The 10,877-nt window shown below is 32.9% G+C and overlaps 1 protein-coding gene across 1 annotated transcript; it reads left to right on the top strand.

The window, feature by feature from the left end:
* Positions 1-5,543: 5,543 nt before the first annotated feature.
* Positions 5,544-8,895, top strand: LOC103499266 (nitrate reductase [NADH]). Its single transcript, XM_008462231.3, has 3 exons — positions 5,544-6,692; positions 6,787-6,927; positions 7,162-8,895. The coding sequence occupies exons 1-3, from the start codon at positions 5,657-5,659 to the stop codon at positions 8,730-8,732; spliced, it is 2,748 nt and encodes a 915-aa protein (XP_008460453.1). The 5' UTR covers positions 5,544-5,656; the 3' UTR covers positions 8,733-8,895.
* Positions 8,896-10,877: the final 1,982 nt, after the last annotated feature.

The following is a 10,877-nucleotide window of genomic DNA, read 5'->3' as shown; positions in this document are numbered from 1 at the left end:
ACTCTCCACTCACAAAATTATCTGTTGATGGTCTAATTGATACAAACACTTTAAAAATTTGAGAACATGAACAGATATTTTTGTTTAAAGAAAAGGTTATTGCATAAGAGGACAGACAACAACTCTCTGTCGTTTTCTTTAGTACTATATATCTTGTGTTCTTAACAAAAACAAACTAAAAGAGAGGAAAAAAAACAGGAATCTATTGGTTTATATATAAAAATTACACATTTTGTGAGATTCGTATGTGAAAGGTTTTAATTTGGTACTAAAATCAATGTCGGATTTTTTAGAGTTTAAAAGCTGCATCTGATGGATCACAATTATTTTTCCTCGTCGATTCTTTAGGTTCATTCATTATCCTCTCCTTGAAGGAGGAATCAAGAAACAAATGCATGGGGATTCTGCCAATGGAATATAATATAATCTCTGTGTTTTGTTTTGTTCCTTAATTATTGCGTTTACTTTACGTTAATCATTTTTAAACCAATCTCAAAACAACTTATTATTATTAAGTATTTAACCATACAAACCACAGATTCACATGGAGCATGCATGCTTGGGAAACATTTTCCTCCAACTTATGTTCAAAGGAATATAAATAAGATTCCATTCTCTTTCATCCTTCTTCTTATTATATTTATTAATATATAAAACTATCATTTCTTTCTAAATTTCCTTTATGTTTTTAAACCATACATTTTAAGTCATTAATTCTTTTTACAATAAATATCTTTCGTCTCTAAATTTTCAAAATATATGTTTTATTGTGTTTAAAATATCTCATTAGTCATTTGTTTTAATAATTATACGAGATATTCGAAAAAGAAGTTTTGAAAAGAATTATAGTGAGAAATATGATTTTTCTTTTTAAATTAAAATAATAAAAATAATTACGGATTTTTTTAACCTATTTAGAAATAAAATGATATATTTAGGCACAGATTTTTTAAAAATTGAATAAATAAAATGTTACATTTTGAAAATATAAAAATTAAACTGAGAAGTAATGTAAACCTAATCCAAATATTAAACCTTTTAACTAGTTTAAAAGTTTAAATATTTATAGTATATTTGTATAATCAGATTAGAAACATCCATCTTCAATGTTTTCATCCATATTTACAAACGTCGAAATTAAGTAAAGACTTGAAAAAAAAAAAAAAAAAAAAAAAGGTGTAAAATATTCCCCCTAAAGAGTAGTTGATACCAACCTAAGATGAAAGTAAATAAAAGCGTGTTCAATTCATATTCTTCCCTATCCTAATAACATAACAAGCAGGTAGCTAGGTAGGCTATTCTTTATTTTGTACATTTTCCAAAAAGTTTCTCCTTACTCTATTTTAATACATATTTAAATTAAAGTATTGAATTAGGGATAGAAACAAAAAATGCAATAAATAGCGATAATTAATATTATTCCCCAAACTAAACAAATAAACAAAAAAGAAAGGATGCAGTAGTAGGAGTAGTATATTTAGTGGTAAAGATTTTAAGACAAGACGTATGAGGAGGATATTAGACAAACATTTATATTAATATGTTTTTAATAAATAGTGAAATTAGTGGTTCAATTTAGAAAAACAAACTTTTATATATACATAGAGTAATATAGCTCCATGAGTTTCTGGTCCCCTTAAAATCGATCTATGGATCCCACAAAAAAAAAAGAAAAAGAAAACTTTGACAGGCTTTTCTTTCTGACCATAGACAGAGAAATTAGAAGGAAGGAGGAAAGGGAAGAAGATGACTTTAGAGTTCACCCAAAAGCCAAGTTTCTAAAAAATGATATATAAATATAACCTTTCAGAGTTCCCCAATTAGCCACTTCTCTCTTTTGAGGACCCTGATTGGTTTGTATGGTTTTGTGGTTATGAGCCATACCCTCACCATTTTGGTTTGGCTATTGCCCCTTCCCATGCGCCGCTTCACAACTCAAAGCTTAAAAATATTTTAAAAATTTTTTAAATTAAATATAAACCCTACTTCTTCTCTTATTTTGCCCTTTGACTCTTCCAACCATTCTTTTCTTTTGTCCTTATTCTTTATACCTTTTTTTTCCCCATAAAACTATAGGTTATGATTAATTGTTTTTATTTTTATTAATTTAATTCATCTTTGTTGATTTATATGCTACCTGTTCTCTCTAATCCACCTTTTGTTTTACTAAATTTACCAGCTGCTGTTCCATGGAGGTAGCTACATGGCACCCATGCCCATTTCCATTCCCATTTTCCATTTTCCTTTTTCATTTCCATTTCTATATATGGAAAATGAGTTGGTACATTTTAGATTACACATATTTGATATATAATCTTCCATTCATTACACAGTGGGGGAAATATAATAGTTTAACTTCTTCTTTCTTTTAATTGTTAAAAAACTGTTCAGTTTTTGAATGGACATAAATAAGTGCAATCTCAATAGCATTTTTAAGGTTTTTTTTCTTTTTTTCCTTCTATATAATTATTATTGTGTTCACTTTATTGATACGCTCATATATCTTCTAATCCCACTGTGTATAGATTACAGAATGCACTTTTTCGATTCAAAGTTTGGGAATTAGTCTCTTTAAATATCATACCCTAAAAGTTTGTGGGTCGTTTTTTAGAAACATTTGTAGACCAACTCATTAATTTGGAGATTAACCACTACATTGTGTATCGTTTTTACAAGCATAAATTGGAGATTAAAATGTGTTTTAAAATAAATTAGATGTGGATTTAAAATAAGTTATACCATCTCATTTAGTTTCATAATGTTAAGTAAAAACATTTGCATTGGAGAGGAAGATATGAGAGTTTTCTTTTTTCTTTTTAATACAATAATTAATTTGGGCAGATTGATTTGATGAAAGGATGTGAGTTGAGTTAAGCTAAGTTGGAGAGAGTTTAGCTTTTATGCTGTTGTGATGGAAGATAGATAAGTTTTCATGTATTAGATCAAGGAGTATGTATAGAATTTGAGATGTGAAACAAAAATTTGATGGAGTGGATGATTTGTAAGTATCAAAGGGATGGATACAGCTTGCTTATCTATGTATATGAAATGGATTTTAGCAAAGATTCTGTGGTTGCAAATGGAAAAAGGTCACAGTTGAAGGATTTTGTTTGATAATTCTCTCTTCACAAACATCAATCATTTTCTCCTACTTTTCTTCTTTGTCACGAGTGCTGTGTGGTTTCAATTTTTGGTATAACGCACAAAAGGAAGAGATAATAGTTTCTATGATCTCCTTTTCCTTTCTTAGATATTCATCGTTGGTTTAATTAAAAACTTTGATTCTTTAATAAATATCTTACCCACCTTAATAAATATAACAATTAGATTTAAAATAATTAAAAATATAATAATATTTTTTAAAAAAAGTTAGAAATATAGCAAAAATATAATGTCAAAGTCTAATGATTGACCAATTTACTATATTTACAATTTTTTTAAAAAATACTATTATATACTTAATTATTATTTCTAAAATTACTATTTATTATAATTATCCAACTTTTGTCCTTAAAAGTTTTTCTTACCCGTGGTTTAGAATGACTTTTCAAATACTAATAAAAAGAACAATGAAATAGATCATAATATAATATTAAAATAAATAAAATAAATTAAGAAACTTAAGAATTTAGAAAATCTAAGAAAAAAATCCACTTTCTCACCTTTGTTTTGAAAGTTCACTAATAGAATATCAACTTATAATACCATCAACTTTTAAGGTATAAGGTTCTACTCCCACCTTATATATTGTCCAAAACACAATAATAATAATCATCCTATGCTGATGGTTGAATACTTATTTTTAAAATACTTAAAATCCCATTAAATATATTTTGGCAAATTAAATAATCGCTATTTATAAAACTACTTAACAAAACAGCTCAATTATAAAATGTTGGTTAAGAAGAACTGCCCATTTATTTTATTGTTGGTAGAAAAATTAGTTGGCACGTAGTAATGGCCTAAAAAGTAATTTTCAAAAACACAAATATTTCAATAGTATTTTAAAGAATCATTTGATCACTTTTTAAATGCTTGGCTTTACGCTTTTTTTTTTTTTTTTTTTTTTTCCTTTTTCCTTTTTCTATAGAAACTTTACACTTTTTTTTTTCTTTTTCTTTCTTTTCATTGAGAGTGAGACGTCTTATAAAAGAAATGGAAGAAAGTAATATTATCATTTTAATGTGGTATGTCAGCAAAAATATCTTGGTGACAATTGAAGAAGATATTTTACAAATTAATTATATATGGTTTATAAGATAACAAAATATATTATTAAAATTTAATAAATTCAACAAATCTCTATCAATAATATATATACATATGGTTGTGTGTCTTTGCTTGCGCAAGGTAAGATCTTCTCTCCGTATTTTTTTTTTCCTATTAATTTTGCGTGGAAGTATTCCCTTTCTCCTTCATATTTGATTTAATACATTTTAATTTTCAAACATTTAGTACACAAGTACACTTTTACCAGAGCAAACAAAAACTCCTATTTTAGAAGATTAAAATAACTCCTCTAAAATGAAACAGTCCGTATAAACAAAACACAAAAGCTTACAAAAAGCTTATACCTTCAAAAATATAGAATAAGTTTTTTTGGAAAGATTTTGAATCTTTGACCGTTTAAACAATGTTCGAGTCAAACAAAAAAAAAATTTATAGATGGGACTTCTAAAGTATGATCAAATATCTTTTAAAACTTAACAAACTATATAGTTAAAATAAATAAAATGAGTAGTTTGATCATCATAGAGTTATTAAAAGTAAGAATTATGGGGAGAGATTTTAAATTGTTTATGTGAGAAAATGAATAGTGCAATTAAGAAGTGGGGGAGAAGGAAGAGAATTAAAATTGGTAAGTAGAAAAGTTTATGGAAATAAAAGATGTGGCGGATATTTTGTTGATTTAAAGAGAAATGTTTGAACCCATCGTGTGGCTGAGACCGGTATGCACCCAAGGGCTCACAGCCACCACAAGACACCCAACCACATATTCATAGTTCTGTGACTTGTAAGCATTTTTTTTTAAAAAAAAAAATCTTTTTACACTATATATTTAAATTTTTTAAATCTTTTTCCTTTTCTCTCTTCACCATTATTATTTATGTATGTATGTTTTTTACAAATTTATCAACATCCTATTTTTCAATTGTTTTTGTTTGATTAAAAAGGAATTTTGTGTTTGTTTCCATATTTTTAGTTATCTGATTAATAATAAACTTTCATATAATAAAAGAGAACTAAACTAAATCATAAAAGTCTAATAATACACCACCTTTCAATTGAAAGTTTGAAAAAAGAATGAAAATTAATTATAAAAAGCCATAAAAATCAAGACTTTAAACTCAAATATGAATTCAGCATACTCCTTATACTTAACATAAGGGGTGAAAAGAGATAAATTTATTGAATTCGATTGATCTGGTGGTTGATAAAAACAGCCACCAGCCCATCGAAATTTCCTGGCCAATGGGATGGGCCCCCACTTTCGGCTTTTTCTTCACCCACATTTCCTATATAATCACACCTTCTCCTCTTCACTTTTTCCCACCACCAGAACTTCAATTCAAACTACAACTTTATATCGCAAAAAGGTGGTGGAGGGCAAACTCACAATAATTATTTCATTTCTTTTCTAAACAAATAATCTCCCATGGCTGCTTCCGTCGACAACCGCCAATTTGGCTCTCTCCAGCCACCACTTAACGGCGTCGTTCGCTCCTTCAAATCCGGTCCCAACCGTCGCTCCGACTCCCCCGTTCGTGGCTGCAACTTCCCCAATTCCAACATTAACAATCGCCTTCTCAAGAGTTCCGTGAAGATGGAACAGGAGGAAGAGGATGATGATTCGTGTAGTGAAGACGAGAACGATAACAACGAGCTTCGTGAATTGATCAAGAAGGGGAACCGTGAACTGGAACCGTCGATTGTGGACCCCAGAGATGAAGCGACGGCTGATAATTGGATCGAGCGGAACTCTTCCATGGTCCGTCTCACAGGGAAGCACCCCTTCAACTCGGAGCCACCCCTCAATCGTCTGATGCACCATGGGTTCATAACCCCGGTCCCACTACACTACGTGCGTAACCATGGAGCTGTCCCTAAGGCCAACTGGAGCGACTGGACCATCGAGGTCTGTGGTCTGGTCAAACGCCCCACTAAGTTCACCATGGACCAACTCGTCAACGAGTTCAGGTTCCGGGAGTTTCCAGCCACGCTAGTGTGCGCCGGAAACCGGCGAAAGGAGCAGAACATGGTGAAAAAGAGCATCGGGTTCAACTGGGGAGCGGCAGGAGTTTCCACTTCGGTATGGAGGGGAGTCCCACTGCGTGACGTGTTGAAACGATGTGGTATTATGAGCAGGAAGAAGGGGGCGCTGAATGTGTGCTTTGAAGGGGCTGAGGATTTGCCAGGTGGCGGTGGGTCAAAGTACGGAACTAGCATCAAGAAAGAGCTGGCTATGGATCCGGCAAGGGACATCATTTTAGCGTACATGCAAAACGGAGAGCAGTTGGTACCGGACCACGGGTTTCCTGTGAGGATGATAATACCGGGATTCATCGGGGGTAGAATGGTCAAGTGGCTTAAACGCATCATTGTTACAACCAAAGAATCAGAAAATTATTACCATTTCAAGGACAACAGAGTCTTGCCTTCCCATGTAGACGCTGAGCTGGCTAACGCCGAAGGTAAAATAATTACTATAGTTTTACCTCAAATAAAACAAAAAAAAAAAAAAAATCAAATCAAATCAAATGTTTTAATTTAATTAAACATATGCAGCATGGTGGTACAAGCCCGAGTACATAATCAACGAGTTGAACATAAACTCAGTCATAACAACTCCCTGTCATGAGGAGATTCTGCCTATCAACTCCTGGACCACTCAGAGGCCCTACACCTTGAGAGGCTATTCTTATTCCGGTGAGCCGCCGCCGTTTTTTGTATTTCTTTTTTATATTTATTTTTGACACCCACCCAATATACGCTTATTATATTTAATTTTTTAATTAAGGAATATCTCATTATAACTTTGTTTTAATTAATGGCTTTGGTTTACTTTAGTGTTATCTAGGAAAGGTAGATGTAGATCCGGAGAATTAAAGTGAATGAAAAAACAATTATTTTAACGTGTAAATTTTTTGAAAAAACGTGTAGGTGGTGGAAAGAAGGTGACACGTGTCGAGGTGACAATGGACGGTGGAGAGACATGGCAAGTGTGCACGTTGGACCATCCAGAGAAGCCAAACAAGTACGGAAAATACTGGTGCTGGTGTTTCTGGTCCTTGGAGGTGGAGGTTCTAGACTTGCTTGGCGCTAAAGAGATTGCAGTACGTGCTTGGGATGAGACTCTCAACACTCAACCTGAGAAACTCATATGGAACCTTATGGGAATGATGAACAACTGTTGGTTCACAGTGAAAACCAACGTATGCAAACCTCACAAGGGAGAAATCGGAATCATCTTCGAACACCCAACAGTTCCCGGCAACCAATCCGGTGGATGGATGGACAGAGAGCGACATCTAGAAATATCCACCGAATCAAACCAAACCCTAAAGAAGAGTATCTCCACTCCATTCATGAACACTGCCTCCAACACTTACTCCCTATCCGAAGTCAAAAAACACAACTCCCCTCAATCCGCCTGGATCATTGTCCACGGCCATGTGTACGATTGCACACGCTTCCTCAAAGACCACCCCGGCGGCTCCGACAGTATCTTAATCAACGCCGGTACCGACTGCACGGAAGAGTTCGACGCCATCCACTCGGACAAAGCGAAGAAAATGCTGGAGGATTACCGAATCGGAGAGTTGATCACCACCGGCTACGCTTCCGACTCCTCCTCCAACTCCCCAAACAACTCAACTCACGGAGCCTCCAACTTCTCCCATTTAGCGCCCATCCGAGAAGCCCCAGTGGTGACGAGACGCGTGGCACTGGCCCCTAACGAGAAAATACCCTGCAAGCTGATTTCCAAAACCGCAATCTCACACGATGTGCGTGTATTCAGATTCGAACTGCCCGGCGGTCAGGATCAGGTACTTGGGCTGCCCGTGGGCAAGCACATTTTCATATGCGCCAAAGTGGAGGGCAAGCTTTGCATGAGAGCCTATACGCCCTCTACCACCGTAGACCAAATGGGCTACTTCGAATTGGTGGTCAAAGTGTACTTCAGAAACGTGCACCCCAAGTTCCCCAACGGGGGGATCATGTCACAGTTTTTGGACAACATGGAAGTTGGCTCCACGGTGGAGGTTAAGGGTCCGTTGGGCCACATCGAATACACCGGAAGTGGAAACTTTACGGTCCATGGGAAACCCCGGTTCGCGAAGCGGCTTGCCATGCTGGCAGGTGGCACCGGAATCACTCCCATATATCAAGTCGTGCAGGCGATTTTGAAGGACCCGGAGGACGAGACGGAGATGTTTGTTGTGTATGCGAATCGGACGGAGGATGATATTTTGCTGAGGGAGGAATTGGACACGTGGGCGAAGAAGAACGAGAGACTGAAAGTATGGTACGTGGTGCAGGAGAGTATTAGAGAAGGGTGGGAATATAGCATTGGGTTTATTACGGAGGAAATAATGAGAGAGCATCTTCCGGCAGCGGCGGAGGACACTTTGGCTTTGGTTTGTGGGCCGCCGCCGATGATTCAGTTTGCAGTGCAGCCCAATTTGGAGAAGATGAATTACGACACCAAGAATTCCATGTTGGTGTTTTGAGTAGGCAGAGATAGAAGAAAATAATAAAATATAATAATAATTTAAATAAAATGTTTTTTTTTTTGTTTATTTTTTTTTTCTTCAATGAGAAACGAAAATTGAAGAAAAGGACGTTGGATTCGTTTTGTAAAATAATTAATATATGTGAATATTAAATTGTAGATACCGTTCTTTCTCTCCTATTATTGTTTTTGGATGTCTTCATGGCTCATGCAATTAAGGGACGATAATTAATTAACAATTCTCATGTATTATTTCAGAGTTATTTTCTATTATCATGTATATATTTGAAATTAACAAGAAGAAATAAATTGGTTCATTTGTGTACGTAGGAAAATATGTGGAGAATTTTGAGGGGTCGTTATTGGGGAACAGGAAATGACAGAAATGTCAATTAAAAACCAAATTGTCCACGGCGGGAGATAGAAAATTAAAAGAAACAAAGAAAAAAGAAAAAAAGAAAAAAGGTAAAAGAAAATTCTGCATTCAAACATGATTATTTTTCACGATTCTTTGGCCTTTATGTCAATATTTGTTCTGATATATCTAAAATAATGTTGGTATAACTATATATATGTAAGTGATGGAGTATCTGAATGAAAAACTTGAAAACAACCTAACACGCAACTCAAATTTGTGACCGCTTCTTAATAATTAAGATATGATTTTTTTTTTTAAAAAAATAATATATTATGCATTGAATAATTTGCTTTTATGTACTCAAACCAATCTTAATTGCACAGAGAAATTATTAAACAAAACATAATTTAGGAATGAAAAAGAAAATAACAAACATAATACCTAATAAACACATGAATTTAGGTAAGAAAACTTAAAACTGGAAGAAAAACTATGACTCATCGTAAAAAGAAAGAAATACTATGAAAATGGGAAATTATTGAAAATGACACAAATTATTAAAATATTTAATAAATATAGTAGATTATGAAATTTTTCTAAATATTATTTTCTTCATTTAACTATATTTGAAAGAAATTATCTTAAAATTTATTATAATCACAAAAACATTATTAACTTATACTAAAATAGTATAGACTCAATCCAATCACTATTACACACATACAAAGTATGGTAACTCATGAACTATTGGTTACACTAGACAAACACTCTCAAGTACTGTTTGCCTTTTAGAATTGTAGATGAACATAATCTTGAAGTGCCCAAAATTATAGATATTCAATATTAATTTGTTTTGTAGAAATATTTTTTAAAGTATACATATTGGATAAGTTTGTTTTTCTATATAGAACGTCTTAAATTTTGTATAATATTCCAATAATGTTCTAAAAACTATTCATTAATTCTAATAAAATTAATATAATTTTGAATTCATATAACATATTTATATTTTATTAATTTAAAATTTTAATTAATATATTTGTATGATTTTATCTGTTATTTTTTTCACCAAAATAGTATACATTAAAATAGCAATTTTTTTTATATAAATAAAGTGTTAATTTAAATTTAGGTTTCAATAGTTAAAAAGATTAAACAACTTTAATATAACTAAAGACAGTGAAATACATACTTGATAGTATCTATTTTAAGCATATATAAAATGAAGAAAGATGTTATATATATATATATATATATATAAAAGGAAATGTCCTAATTAAACACAAGAATGCAGAAAACCAATATTTGAAATAAAGAATACACCAAAAACTTTGGAGGGTGGTTTTAGTGAGAACAATCTTGAAATGAGAGCGGCCATCTTAGAGTATCGGAAAAGGAAGTGTGCAGTGATAGAGAAGTTGAATGATGTTAATTAAATATTGGTTGAACTTGATGAGTATAGTATTAGGGCAATTATTAGAGTTGCATAAGTGAATTAAAGGGGAAATGATGTATAAGAGGTATTTTAGAAATTAAGTAATGAGAAGCAAAAAGGAGGTTAGGAGGGTAAGGAGATAGATAGATATATAGGAAAGATGGGTGAAGAAGAAGAAGGTTAAAAGGGAAGGGAGAAAAAATAGGGAAGAAGAAAGGAAGGAGGATTAAAAATGGTGCATGTGATTAATGAAAGAAAAAAGAAGGAAGGTTAGCCGCGTAGAAAGCGAAGGGGCGAGTAATGGGAAACTGGAAGTGGCCCATGTTATTTGGGGAACTCAAAGGCCAATT

This window comes from Cucumis melo, chromosome 9 (assembly GCF_025177605.1).
Source record: "Cucumis melo cultivar AY chromosome 9, USDA_Cmelo_AY_1.0, whole genome shotgun sequence".
Taxonomy (NCBI): domain Eukaryota; kingdom Viridiplantae; phylum Streptophyta; class Magnoliopsida; order Cucurbitales; family Cucurbitaceae; genus Cucumis; species Cucumis melo.
This window is presented reverse-complemented; position numbering and strand designations above follow the sequence as displayed.